At 50.6% G+C, this 13395-nt stretch overlaps 4 protein-coding genes across 4 annotated transcripts; 3 read left to right on the top strand and 1 right to left on the bottom strand.

Annotated features, from left to right (window-relative positions):
* Positions 1–51: 51 nt before the first annotated feature.
* BJX67DRAFT_356954 (uncharacterized protein) lies at positions 52–1159 on the top strand. Its single transcript, XM_071029453.1, has 2 exons — positions 52–1043; positions 1090–1159. Exon 1 carries the CDS (start codon positions 157–159, stop codon positions 439–441), a length of 285 nt encoding a protein of 94 aa, XP_070884987.1. The 5' UTR covers positions 52–156; the 3' UTR covers positions 442–1043; positions 1090–1159.
* Positions 703–3495, top strand: BJX67DRAFT_382389 (uncharacterized protein; the record flags this gene model as incomplete). The annotated part of the gene is made up of 4 exons (XM_071033236.1): positions 703–1046; positions 1093–1231; positions 1288–1713; positions 1765–3495. 4 exons carry the CDS (start codon positions 703–705, stop codon positions 3493–3495), a joined length of 2640 nt encoding a protein of 879 aa, XP_070884986.1.
* Positions 3496–5813: 2318 nt separating this feature from the next.
* On the top strand, positions 5814–6950 carry BJX67DRAFT_388926 (mating-type protein MAT alpha 1-domain-containing protein; the record flags this gene model as incomplete). Its single annotated transcript, XM_071034432.1, has 2 exons — positions 5814–6102; positions 6154–6950. 2 exons carry the CDS (start codon positions 5814–5816, stop codon positions 6948–6950), a joined length of 1086 nt encoding a protein of 361 aa, XP_070884985.1.
* A 2089-nt stretch (positions 6951–9039) lies between these two features.
* Positions 9040–13370, bottom strand: BJX67DRAFT_151265 (putative cytoskeleton assembly control protein Sla2). Its single transcript, XM_071024800.1, has 12 exons — positions 13261–13370; positions 13141–13187; positions 13045–13062; positions 12877–12952; positions 12650–12807; positions 12504–12584; positions 12396–12453; positions 12156–12340; positions 11051–12099; positions 10845–10994; positions 9569–10783; positions 9040–9406 (listed from the first exon to the last, which is right to left on the bottom strand). The coding sequence occupies exons 1-12, from the start codon at positions 13266–13268 to the stop codon at positions 9320–9322; spliced, it is 3132 nt and encodes a 1043-aa protein (XP_070884984.1). The 5' UTR covers positions 13269–13370; the 3' UTR covers positions 9040–9319.
* Between the last annotated feature and the right edge of the window lie 25 nt (positions 13371–13395).

Below are 13395 nucleotides of genomic sequence, written 5' to 3'. Positions count from 1 at the left end.
ATCCCAGCTGTTGTATGTTTTTCTTTATTTTTGGGCTCCGTCGGGAGCACGAGTATGAATGTATCAAAACATCGGTTGCAGCGCTTATCGGGCCAATGAATCGGGGGATTCACTCCGCTGCTGGTCGAAAGGAGGGCCAATGGAACTGCACCTCAGATGAGCCCACCATTTTGGGCAGAATGTGCCTGTGGGGTTGGCTCCAGATCTCGTACTCTCTGGAGCCCGAGTCTGATACTTGCAAGCGCTTCGACTCCGCATTCGCCCTATCAAGTGACGAAGTTTCTCTTGGCTCAGGTTCGATCCCGTGCCAACTTCCGAGCGACTACCGGCGCACACTTCCATGAGATGAGACAAGGAATCACCCGTCACCAATCAGGATCATGCGCCGCACATGTCGGCGCTTTCCCAGCGGCATCTGATACCACTGATGGCCAAAGCTGATATTATACACAAACATCCCCTGGTATTGATTGGCGTACAGGTGCTGCTTAGGAGTCCAGCGGCGCAGCAAATGTAACCCCTCTTTTGGAGGGATCAGCTATGGCGAATTCCCCTGCCCTCTTGAGGCCCCAATTTGTCCAATCTCATGAGGGATAAACAACCCTGCTTCGCGGCGTTCCCCGCTTGCATTTACCTCGCGCATTTTGGGTCTTTAAGAGCCTGATCGCCCCAGGTGCCATTCCCCCCAGACATTTATTGGACATGCCGCCGACCTCGAGAAAGTCGAGTCCGGAGCAACAACGGGGACTACTCTCAAAGTACAATATCTCAATCGAAGGCCCTATCAGACCGCGCGACTGGCCTGTAAAATACGCCCCAATATTCGGCTTAGTAAGGGACGCTGAAAGACTTCGCTATGAAGACTACTACCGAACAGATGTGGGAAATGACATCCCAAGGCGTGTGCAAGTGGCGCAGATGTCCAACCGAGTGGAGGAGCTTGTTAGCCGGGCGTACAGTCTTCGCATGTCTCTAGCCAACGAGGAGACCTGGCGAATGGAGACAGAAGATTTAATCCTGCAGCGGTTCAAAGCTGAAGTCGACTGGTGGGTGGCATGAAGCTATAGTTTGAATGACGAGCTGACTTGCCAGTCATGTGTGCAACGGCCGTCGCTGGCTCTCAGACATCCAGGCGCTTCCATCCTGTCCGCGGGCGTCCGAAAAGCTGCAACGGATACGGTCGGCTCGTAGCCTCTGCCGCTGCGACGAACACGTTAGAGCAAAATGGCTGGTATGTGCGATTTGGATTGTCATTCGTCTCTTTAACTAAACGAGATATTTTCGTAGATCGAGTCGACCTCACACCTGCCAATCACGACGCACGCGAGCTGCACCGTCACCGACATTTCAATGCTCGAGATACAAAATAAAGTACTGGCACATCACAAGCCTGACCGTGTCCTAAGTCTGGGGAGAAACTACGATCTCAAGCGCTTGCTAGACGCCAATCCCGATCTTATCCCCACCGTGGTCAAGAGTGACATTGACTCGTGCTTTCCGTTTCTTGTTCTGGAAGCGAAATCTGAGAAAGGTAGCGTTGGATTCGAGTCGATTGAGCGACAGACAGCGTTTCCGGTTCGCGCCATGTTGGGCATCCAGAAAAGTCTAGATTCTGGCGCCGATTTGCCGCAGATCGTTCCCTTGGTATGGTTTCTAGCTAATCGCGGGGATGAATGGAGAGTCTATGGATGCGTTCCCGATCGCACTCGTATAGTAAGCTTTTACGTCCCCCCATCATACGACATGCTAACTTTGATAATGAAGCGAATAATCGATCTATGGCATGGATGCATTCTTCGCCATGACTCAGCTTTGCAGCTCCTTCTACTTATAGACTTTATCTGTGACTGGGCAAGAGATGTGTTTGCCGAGCAGGTGATGTCTAGCCTGCGACGACGGGCAAGCCCAACTATAGCTTCCCAGGACAGCCCCGAAGAGGTGGTTCATCTCCAACCTAGCTTCTCTCGTGAGGCGATATGGGTCGGATTACGCAGCCCTGGGGAGGCCGTGCCCGAAGAGGTTCAAGGCACGAATGCCTGGTTTGAGAGAGATATCAAGATCGAGTCCACGGATGTTCTCGACGAGGCTACACGCACCGCCGTAGATATGCACCTTAGTGAGAGCTCAACCCCGATGAGGGCTCCTGAAATACTTCTTAACAAACTTACTGAGGCTACTTCAAAAATCGGATCGGAAAGAGCAACTGGGAGAAAGTTTACAGTTACGACTGAGGATGACACCGGCAACTACGAAAATTCACATGCGAGGGAGGGTTTAACTCCGACGGCGGATTCTGCAAAAAAGGATGACAATCCTCCGGCACATGCACCGGGCATCGAGGCAGAAAACGTGGCCAAGCCCGAGCCTACAGGTGCTGTTGTGGAAGGTACAGGTTCCCATACAGACACCCTGGATGGAGAATCCCCTGTTTGGACCATCCCTGCCGAACCTCAACCCGAGCCGCGTCGCTCATCAGCAATAAAGAATGATCGCGATGACAGAGATACCTGGCCCACACATGTCGTGAGATCTGACAAGAACGTTCAGCTCATTTTTCGCTCTATCTCTCTTCCAGAATCGACATACGGACTAAATGCCATGCTCAAGGTCCTCGGAGGTGCAAATACTGCAGATACTGCCCGGAAACTTCTGTCAATATTCAATAGACACGACCCATTTGTTGTCGAGTCGGGTTACATCAATAGCCTTTGGAAAGCTTGGGGAGGTGACTTTGACGATGAAACTCGCAAAGTGCAGAATCTTTATGTGTGTCTTGTATGGCGAGCAAGATTTGAGTACCAAGATTGGACATTGATCAAAGAGCTGTCTTGTATCACAGCGTCGAAGGATGCAATCAAAGCGCTCTCAGCAGCTGGCAAAATTTCAACGGTTGATGAAATTCCCCAGAAAGAACCTGGAGTAACTAACCGGGCAAACCGCCTCATTCACCCGGTTCGATACCTACCTATCGCGGAGTTGGTGCAGGCAGCGGCCAGGGATCAGTGCCTTTCCCTCCTGGCTTCTAAAGGACATGCCGCTCCGGACGGCTGGACGGAGGATCATGGCAAGGCCAAAATGTCACAGCATTTCTGGGATTGTTTCGAGTCACATCGTGACGCATTCGTGCAATGCTCCGAACGCATAGACGTGATTAATGAAGGAAGAGCACACATGATCGGCTCTAGAAAAGACATGAAAATTCTCCCAATCTTTCAGGTACCGGACATTGCCAAAGAGCGAGGATTGGCGCTCCTCAAACGACCAGACGGCATACAGGCGGACGGAGATAGGTATTGCATGTTTGCCTTTGATGACTGGCACACAAATTTGCCTGTGATTGGCAATGTTATAAAGTCTTTCTTGGAAGAGGGTCATGGCTGTTTCTATGGCACCAATCGACAGCTTTCAGCCGCTGACAGAAGGACGCTTGCTCGTTGGGCTGGTATCTTAGCCCTCATGGAAATGAACACAGTTAAACGAAGAAGATTGTTTTAGGAAACGTTGACATATATCAGAGGGCACCTCTTCCATACTATCAAACCCTTCGAAGCAGGCAGGTGCGACGGATTCCACGGAGCGAGAGTGATCTTTGAATTCGCAAACGAGGATCATGATTGAGTGAGCTTGATCGGCGAGCGCGCTTTTCGGCATCAATGATTTCTCGCTGTGTTTGTGGCTTTGTCGGGATGCCAAGGACGCTGGTGTTTGAAGTGTGGGAGCAAAGGGCCAATTGTTCGATCAAGTTATCCTGAAAGTGGGCCCGAAGGTTCCCCGCCAGGTTGATGGGGTGAGCGACTCACCCATCTGTTGCGCACCCAGTGAATTGGCGCCGGCCGGCGCGACTCGGCGGGTAGGCGGCTCACCCGGCCGCACCCACCCGACTTCTCTCCGCGTTAAAACCACACGCCGGCTGGTTAGAGTATGGTGGATGACCACATGCGAATCCCAGCTGTTGTATGTTTTTGATGTCTTTTTCCCCTGGTCCTATTGTACATAAATTCTTTTTTCTCTTACCAAGGATGCGTGACTGAAGGCTGCCCCGAGCGGGTGAGGGGCTTTGCCGGATGAACGCGACCTGTCAGTTACTGCTTGATATTCCTAATATGAAAAGGACATCCATGCTTAACCATCATCTTATATGAAGTAAGAGTACATAGCAATGTTAATATGTCAAGGCACCTTCGGTCCCATGTCGACGGCTTCCTCTACCGCTTACTCCGGAACGGGATCCAGCAGGCTCAGTCGACGCTCAAATGACGTTTGGCGTGTGCATCGGAAGACGCTCTGTTATAACGAGTTGCCGTAGAATGTGCGACCCAACTGGAGAAAACGGAATAGCATTTCTGGGTAGATTTCACGAGAGTGGCTAAGTCAGCCACCGCATCTATCAAAGCGCGGTAGGGAATCTGGCTCACCGTTGAATCTCGAGGTTCTATGCTTCCGGCAAGAAGAATGCTTTCTTGTGGCAGAGTATGTCTGTAGTTTCCGGAACAGTCGCTCATAAGTAGCTTAATTCGCTTTAGTCGTCGTTGGCGGCACCGGGTCGGTCTCTCGAACTCTCCTGCTGCTCCGGGATATAATAGGAGAAAAGCAGCATAGAAGTTCGCCGATTCCATTAACTAGGGCTGACGACCTCCAAATTTCGTTTTGTGAAAGCTTGGTTCGATACCATGGAGAAAAAAGGTGTCTAAGTATGGTGAACAGAAAGCAGCCGCGGTTAGAGACAGAAAATTTGCCGAAAATTGTCTTTAGAAACAGTCAGCCGCAAAATCAGGAAAGTCAAACTAATCCCCGATTGCTTGACCAGCAATATCAAGCTGTGGGAACAATGTTGTCCTGCCGTACTCGCCCTGAATCTGTTGGAACAGAGCGTCGAATCAATTCGGGTCAAAGTTGGCGCGCTCCTCAGCCAAATTACCAGAATGGAACATAACTTTCAGATTGTTCAGAGGGTCTATATGACTTTGCATCGTGGTTTGACTGTTATTAACGTCGGGATGCACCAACGATGTGAATATGTTGGGTGTCAGCCTAGTTCGGGCTTTTGTATACCCACCTCGACGTATCTTTGTCGTGAATGCTGCACTTCACCCGGGGCCTGGGGGCAGGTATTTGTTGGGAAGCATTAATTGATAGTCTTTTGGGTGGGATTTTTTCTATGGAGATCCGATATGAATTGCAACTTCGACGACTTTTGTCTCTTTATCCAGCGATTATGCTATGATATGACAAGGAAGCAGAGATGGGAACAGCTCTATTCCTTTCCGCCAAAACCAGCGCCGCGGGTCGGCGTCGATTCATGGACAACCAACTGTTCCGAATTCAATGTCTGATTCAATACTATGGGGCTCAAGGTTGTGAATGTGCTTTCTCTGCTCTAAGAGCTTTCTGGAAGCCATTGTTCTCCCAGAAAATGATCTGAGAACAATACTAAGTAGATCAGGTGTAACACACAACAATAGAAAATCTGATTGGATGTCATCATTTACAGGTTCTTAGAGAGGGGCTTGAGTAATCTAGTCGTGAATGGTCTCAGTGAAGGATAGCATTTCTTTGTCTAACCTGCCACCATGTTTGGCCTGGAACACTGACACTGCCTTATTTCTTTCGAAGGCTAACACTTAAAAACCTTTGTCTCTCCTCACCTCCTGATTCCTCCTATCTTCTTTAAACTTTCGATTCCCCGAATATCTTGACATTTGATGGTCGCTTCTCTGTCTTTGCTTGGTGTTTTTGCCTTCTCCCATCTCGATTCCCACAGGGACAAGCATATCTCGCCTCTTCAAATCCAAGAAGTCAAACCCCGTGGCGGAATGGAAAACACAATGTCTCCTCTCCAACGTGCCTTCAACGCATTCTTACTGAGCATGCCGCCTCAGCAGCTGGAGGGCTTGGTCAAGTACCTCCAGGACGTGAAAGCTCAGGAGAATGGACATGCCTTGTTCAGACACGAAGATCCAGCTACTCATTCTGGTATTATTCCGGACGCAAATCATTCCTCTACTGTTCTTCCAGGCCCCAATAATCGCCCTGCATCTTCTCGGGGACGGAAGATCCATGATGGCAAAAGAAGGCCACTAAATAGTTTCATCGCGTTCAGAAGTAAGCGTCACTTCTGGGAAGGAAAGAGAAAACACAAACTAACATCTGCAGGCTTCTATTCAGTAATCTTTCCAGACCTCACCCAGAAGGCAAAGTCCGGCATTCTTCGTTTCTTGTGGCAGAATGACCCTTTTAAGGCTAAGTGGACTATACTTGCGAAAGCCTACTCCATTGTTCGTGACGAGCACGATGCTGAAGTTACTCTCGAATCCTTCTTGACTCTTAACGCTGAGCTTATCGGCATCCTCGAACCTGTCCGTTATCTGGACGCCATGGGCTGGGAATTGACGGACAACGGCAATCAGCAGTACACCATGGCCCGGATAAAAAGCCCAGTCGCAACAGAGGCCGAGCTTTCGACCAACTGCTCTGTCGATGATCTTATCAAACACTGCTATGCTGCCGGTTATGTCACCGAAGACCAGCGCAAGAAAGGGATTCAAGCTCGCAATACACCCGCCATGGCCTTTGCTACTCAGCCAACCCTAGTTATCCCGAGAAACAACAGCCTCCAGATTACTGGAAATCACACTGTTGTCTCAACTGATGGCAAGGGCAATGTTGCAATGGAACCTTTGTCTCCTGAACCAACCGAAGCGAACGATTCTCCGTACCCGAGTGACATTGTCACCCCAATGGCGGACGACACTGCTTTCGAAGTTACTAATTCATCGAGGACATATCGTGGCCCACAAACCAATAATGCACATGCTGAGAACTATCTTGATCTCACAAATATGCAGCTTCCAGATTGGGACGAACAAATGGCTTTTCTCCCCTACAACACAGCACCGCTGATGCAAGAGCCGTTCGAGGCATTTGACTTCAATCCCTACCTGAACCTTTAGTTTTCCTTACCTTTCGATGTACTTTCTTATCCGATTTAACTGCCCCTGTGCGCACGAACTCCATACACCCCTCTACTGTAAAATCCCTCTCTTCTGTTACTGCTCGATGTCTACCATTCATGCTACCCTCTCCCGAGTTCGCCAAACCACCATTATCACCTGTTTGGGATCACCGTCGCCGTTGCGGCGGACAATGTCCTCGCTTCGGCACAAAATATGATCACGCTCACGAAGAAAACGACGATTCTCATCGAAACCCCGCGGGAACGGATTCCACAAGCCATCGAGAATGGCGAAACGATTTCATTTGTTTTCCTATCTACTCTCAGATTCGTCTACATTTCTGTACCATTTCATTATCTAAATTGGCAACATATCTCTCGTTATTTCTGTTATGTTTCCTATCCACAGGCTCCACAAAATCCTCTCTGGTATTAATATTTGTTAGCTAGATGGACAGTATCCCTACTTTTTGTCGCCTTTCAGACGGACTATCTCGGCTTTCCTTGTTCAAAGGCGTTTGACAAGGAACAGGGACTACCTACTGATCTCAGTGGACTGGCATGGTGATGAAAGGGAGTGCGCTGGACGTGGTATTGCGATACGACGGACGGATTTGGATCTATCTTTCTGTCGCTTTCTTTCTCCGCTTTTGTATTCTCGCTGTCTGCTTTGGGTTGGGAGGTCTCCTGCATCGCTCTGGTACCCCTGTCCTCATACGGCTTCTGCGGGAGAGACATTAATGTAACCGTCGTTTAAGATTAAAATTACGTCCCAGTAATGTAGGCCACGGATCTTGGCCAGCGAAGTAAATGAAAGCAAAGAGGAAGAAAAAGAACTTGTACAAGCATCTACACCACACCGATGCCGAGACCCGGTGAACCGCGAAACGAAACAACCTTCGAAGGCGAAAATCATCGAGTCGAAGGATGCAAGCAGGTACCCGGCGAACTCGGCTGTCGCGGACGCTGTGCAACAAATCGACCCGAGTAAGACACTGCACTGTCCTTCCGATCCCTTTTTTCTGCACCCTGCCGACCCAGTCGCTCCAAACCTCACTCTTGCCCTGCACCGAAAAACATTTGTCGACGCCGCAGCAATGTTCCCAATTCCTATCTCTTCCAACTCGTCTTGTGTAGGCAGTCTCATTCGTTCTCGACACCATCTCCACCTACACAGCTAGTCATGCACCAGTCAGATAGTCGAGCCGCAAGGGCGCAAGAAAACGACGGCCCAGCAAATCCGAACGTCAACCTCGACCAGTCCCATCATATTTCGATTCTTTAGTTTACTAACCCTATCTCGCCGATTCCTCAAAGGGAAAAAAGAGCGGGGCAGATTCGAGAAGGAAGACTCGACAATTTCGCTAGCACCACTACGGAGAGAGAACACAAGCACAGGACGCCACAGTCTCGAACGCAACACCCTACGTACCGGAACCGGGGATCCCAAGAAGAACGGGGAACAAAGAAGAGCAATACTTGAGGCGCCGACATGGCCACAGGGCAGGCTGCATTTGCATAGCATTGAACTAGGTTACATTGTGAAACGGGCCGCGGTCAGTGCACTGGATACTCAGATGACAGCTGGCTCCAGAATTAGGTCTTCGACACCTCCATACGTTTTCGAAAGGCAACGCCACCCCATCGACATCACAAGCTCAGTCCCGTTGGTCTGGGCGGTGCCTCGCGTCGGGAGGAATGCAGAGAACAAAGAAAACTCGTCCCAGCGTGACAGCAGAAAGCAGTCATGATAAGATTTGGCTGTGGGGCCGAGCGCCGGTGCGAACCTATGGGTCCAACGTTCCACCAAAAGGCCAGCTCTGGTGCACTACTGGAAAGAGGCGCGCTCGAGCCATGAGGGCGGGGACGAATCACAGCCTCGTGCGTTGTCGCAGGCGATGCGTGGTTGGCTGGGCAGCTTTAAGAAGTTTTGGCATTTTCATGGTGGACCGATGGCTGACTGTAATGTCGATCTGACAGGCTCCGTTCTTGGATAAAGACGACAAAGAAGCCCCGGGGGCCCGCTCGGTCTCGGACTTGGGGAACCCGGGGTCCAAGATTAACTTTCGGGCGGAGGAAAACGAAGCGCGAGGAGAAAGAGACCGGAGGGGGATTAAAATCAATTGCTCTTACGAGTTGGGATATCCAAATATTGGCACGAGGAAGAATAGTAAAGCGAATGGACACTGCCGAGTCAGAGGAAGGGGATACTTGAGCAGATGAAAATGAGAGTATGACATGCAACCCACGGAGAATATATCGGGGGAAAAGAAAACATGGTGTCTGATGTTTACAAGGGCAGGAGGGTGTAGAGAGTTATGTCCAACGCGATAATGTAAAGGGTTCGACCACACATGGCTTGCTAATCTAATCTTCCTGGTACGAAATCTTGCGCATTTCCCCGAGCCGTGTTCGTGCGCGAGCAAGAGCGTTTTCGAGTTGGAGGATTTCGACCTGGGTGTGACGCTGTTAGTTACTATTTCAACTGTATCGAGCAGAAGCAGGGAAAGGAAGCAACCGCCGAGATCAATGCTCAAGGAGCAAACAGAAAAAGAAAAGATAAAACCGGCAGAAAGCGAGTTCAAGAGGGACAATGAGGGTAAAGGTGGAATTTACCTGTTGCTCCATTTCCTGCACCTTGAACTCGTGCGAGCTGAGCTTTGTGTAGTCGACCGCTTCGTTTTCATCGCGGTTCCTCTCCGCGATTATATTCTGCACCTGTCTCACCAAGGCTCTGCAAGCCGCACCAACAGCCTTGCTTGCTGTCTCCAACCGATCCTGAGTCTTGCTCATGAATGTGGCCTTGACACGGCTGGCTGCGACCAATTGGGCTGTGCTAGCAGCAACATCGTTGCTGGCCACAATGAGCTGCTCGGGAGAGTTGCGGCCGGAGATTACACCGTCCGCGGTCTCGATCAGTGTATTCGTCGAAGATGCGACAGCTTTAGCAGCTGAGATAAGCCCCTCCGTCCAGCGGTTATTCTTCTTGTAGAATGCAGTTCGCGAGGAACTCCCGCGTCCTTCACGAACAATCTCCTGCTGCGAGGCGGTAGCGGCCTTGATGAGTTCAGCGATTGCGTTTGTCACTGCAATTGCAGCCTCCAGGATAGCGTCATTTATCTTAAGTTCGTAGGTTGAGAAGCCATCACGAGGCTTGCTCTTGAGCTTCGCTAGTCGTTGAACAGCGGCATCGATTGCATCTGCGGCCTTAGTCAATTCTTGGTCGACCAGGTCTCCCAGGTCTCCGTTGGTTTTAAGTCGGCTGCTCTTCGGTGCGAACGCATCAACGAGCTTCGAGAGGGCCTGTAGGTCTCTTTGCACTTCCGAGTTGTTGTTGATAACTACGTCAGCTTTCTGCAGAGCCTCCAAGCCTTCTAGACGGAAGGACTGGAGTCCTCGAAAGAAACGAACAGTGGCCTGGGCGGACTTGCGGGAGGCATTGATCAGCTGGTCAGCGCTCTTGTCGTCGTTTGCAAAGCGAGTCAATCCTTTAGTGTTGCTAAGAACATCAGCGATGGCGCCGGAGAAGGTAGACACCGTCCGGATAATCTCAGCGTGAGGACTGTTTGGACCGTCGCTGATATAATTGTTAAATGCGGTGGAAAATTCCGTGGCCGACGCAGACGCCTTCTCAATCTGAGAAAGTACGTAAGGTGGAGAAGCATTCTGGTTACCAGCCTGCATACTTGAATCCAGCTCGTAGAGTGCATCATCAACACGCTGCACCCCGGCCTGGAGCACGGAGTCGATAATATCGTTGATTTTCGAGACTGTGCCATGTAACACATGGTCAATCTGGGTGTCCAGCGCATTATCAGCGTCACCTTGACTCTATTGCTTGCGTTAGTTGGGATCCAATGAGGAGGCACGTCTTCCACTGTTTCAAACGCACCAACTTCAGCTCCTCGAGCTCCATCAGAGCTTGCTCCATGCCAGATTTATATACTTCGATCTCCTCGTCCTTCTCCCGAAGGGCGATATCATGGTCGCCGTTTCGCATTTCATTATTGGCGCTGTGCTCCTCCAAGGCGCGCGTTTTATTCTACATCTTCGTCAGTACTTGGATAAAAGGAAAAAAGGCTGGATTTCAGAGCTTACCCTCAAAGCCTCCTCCAAGTCAGCCATCTCCCTATTGTATTTCGAGAGCAAGGATGATATTTCGGAACCCTTCTGACGCTCAGCATTCTCTGCCCGATCGAGCGCGAAACGAAGTTCCCGCTTGACTTTCTCCAGCTCATCCTTATTGCTTCCAGTCAGGCGATCTCTGTCATGGAGAGCACGGTCCCGCTCCCGGATCATGTCAGCCAACTCGAGGTTCTTCGTCTTAAGTTCACGCTCCAGTTTCTCTCGTCGCTCAATTGCTTCTTGAGCAGATGCTGCCTTGAGCTTGAGGCTCTTTGTTGTTTGGAGGAGATCCAGATGCTCCTGCCGGAGTTGAGAATATAGCTTTGCCAGAGCTTCATATTTACTCCTCCATGTGTTGACTTGCTCTTGCAGGGCTCTAATTTGTTCGTCCTTCGAGGCATTTTGCATATTCACGTTCGATGTCAGCTGGTTCATCTGCTCTTCCAAATCCTTCACACGACGGTCGTACTGTTGGAGCATCAGTTGGTCTCTCTCGTATTGCGCCCGAGCGTTCAGATTCTCCCGTTCTAACTCAGCCAGTCGGCCTTGGGTTTGGCTCTGATACTGCTCACGCATAAGCTGTTCCTGGGCAAGTCGTTGTTGCTCCGCCTGCAAACGCTGCTGCTCCTCAAAGTCACGCTGAGCCTGCTGCTGCGCAAGGAGTTGTTGCTGCTGTTGATCTTCCCACTGTTGCTGGAGACGGCGCTGCTCCGCTTCGAATTCTTCTTGCTGGCGCCGAGCTTCGGTGCTCCAAAAATCATTGATTGGCTCCGGTTCAGCAGCCACAGGTTTCGGGGGAGGTGATGGTGTTGCTTCGACCTCTTTGGCTGGGCGCCTGGGCAGAGCTGGCCGTTCCTCGTCCTCTCCAAGAAGACTTGGCGGATCCTGCGGCAGCTTGGGGATGGTGATAAGGCTTGTCAGATAACGTAGGTTCGAGCATTCGTAGTAAAATCGAACGAGTCGGTAGTGTTGGGCGTCGTAACGGCCATGGAGAGGAGAAAGCGCGTCGGCGTCACCCGTCGCTAAGATATCGGGCTTAGTCGTCATGGCTTGCCACCAATAAAAGAGGAGGACCTACCGGTATGCATCGCCCTTAGCATACTGGTTATGAATTTATAGATTCCATAGCTCTCCTGAACAAGAGGGACCAGCGCAGAGATTCGGCACTCGTTGTGAGTTCCAGACTGGAAATGTGAGAATATCAGTTTCTGAAAAGCATCGATCTGATCCTGCAAGCCCATGAGGTCGGTAATGGTCTCGTATCTAACTAGCTGTAAGTAAGAGAAAACGAGACAGAGATGTGCAGAGGGATCGCTACCCTTCGTTCGGATCATTGATCGACTTTAAGCTAATATACTCCTCGTATTCAAATAATCCTGCGATAGGCTCAGTAACGACGCGGCAGGATATCGGCAGGTACTTATACCATTGAATTCGGGGTGGTTCCGGTGGAATGTCAACTTGGACTCCAAGTAAAAGACGTATTCTCTAATTAGGGGACCGTATCCTGTTCACCACATCAAATCAGTCGCACAGGCAACTTGATATCGAGTTTCAGCGGACATCGCGTACCCCGAATACCCTCCCCACCAACGCCCCTCATCAAGCTGTCGATCCAGTTGACATGCTGCTGCGCCTCACGAATGGCAACGGGATGGCCCTCCTGTAGGACCTTATGTATCGTGAAAAGAGCTTTGAACGTTTGAACCTCATCGGCCAGCACCGGTTGCCTATGCATAGGAGATGCTGGTGAGCAGGCGCACAAGATGAACCGATCGAGTCTCTAGAATTGGACATACACCTTCATTCCAGCCCAGAAGGCAGTCGATGATTTATGGTCCCATGTATAGACAATGCAGCTTCGGACATGTTTCCCTAAAGCACAAAGTCAGCGTACTGTGTGGTACCGGGAGCCAGCAACACCGACTAAGCGGAGGTCCGAGCGAGGCGGGTAGGGAGGTCCATACGTTTAGGAGCGGTTTCATCTGCAAAATCAATCTCGTTAGCTACAGCATATCCAAAGGTCCAGTGGACCCGAAGAGCAGCAATTGCGCAATACATACCGATACTCGTGGCTTTGCGAATGTTTATCGCCAGATCAGCTTCCGTGCTGCGGGGAGAGACGTCAGTACCACGTTCGTTCCATTCTTTCCCTTTCGGTTGCCAATTGTATGGCCACGTACCGGCTCATTTTGGCAGCTGCAGCCTGGGAGAGTCAAGGATAGCAGACGATTGTATATCGGTGCGTGAGGCTGGGGAGATGGAGTGCGGACAAGCAAGTCGGAGAGCGGAGGGGGGATATTTCGGCGCCCAACGAA

Source organism: Aspergillus lucknowensis (genome assembly GCF_044049455.1).
Source record: "Aspergillus lucknowensis strain CBS 449.75 chromosome Unknown BJX67scaffold_28, whole genome shotgun sequence".
In the NCBI taxonomy this organism is placed as follows: Eukaryota; Fungi; Ascomycota; class Eurotiomycetes; order Eurotiales; family Aspergillaceae; genus Aspergillus; species Aspergillus lucknowensis.
The sequence above is the reverse complement of the archived record's forward strand: the minus strand, read 5'-3'. Positions and strand labels throughout refer to the sequence as shown.

Coding starts and splice junctions, on each gene's coding strand:
- BJX67DRAFT_356954 (XM_071029453.1), top strand. CDS start 157: ATGAGCCCACCATTTTGGGCAGAATGTGCCTGTGGGGTTGGCTCCAGA.
- BJX67DRAFT_151265 (XM_071024800.1), bottom strand. Junction 12,585..12,649: donor TGGTGGGGAGGGTATTCGGG/GTACGCGATGTC, acceptor TGTGGTGAACAG/GATACGGTCCCCTAATTAGA. Junction 10,784..10,844: donor AGCTCGAGGAGCTGAAGTTG/GTGCGTTTGAAA, acceptor CGCAAGCAATAG/AGTCAAGGTGACGCTGATAA.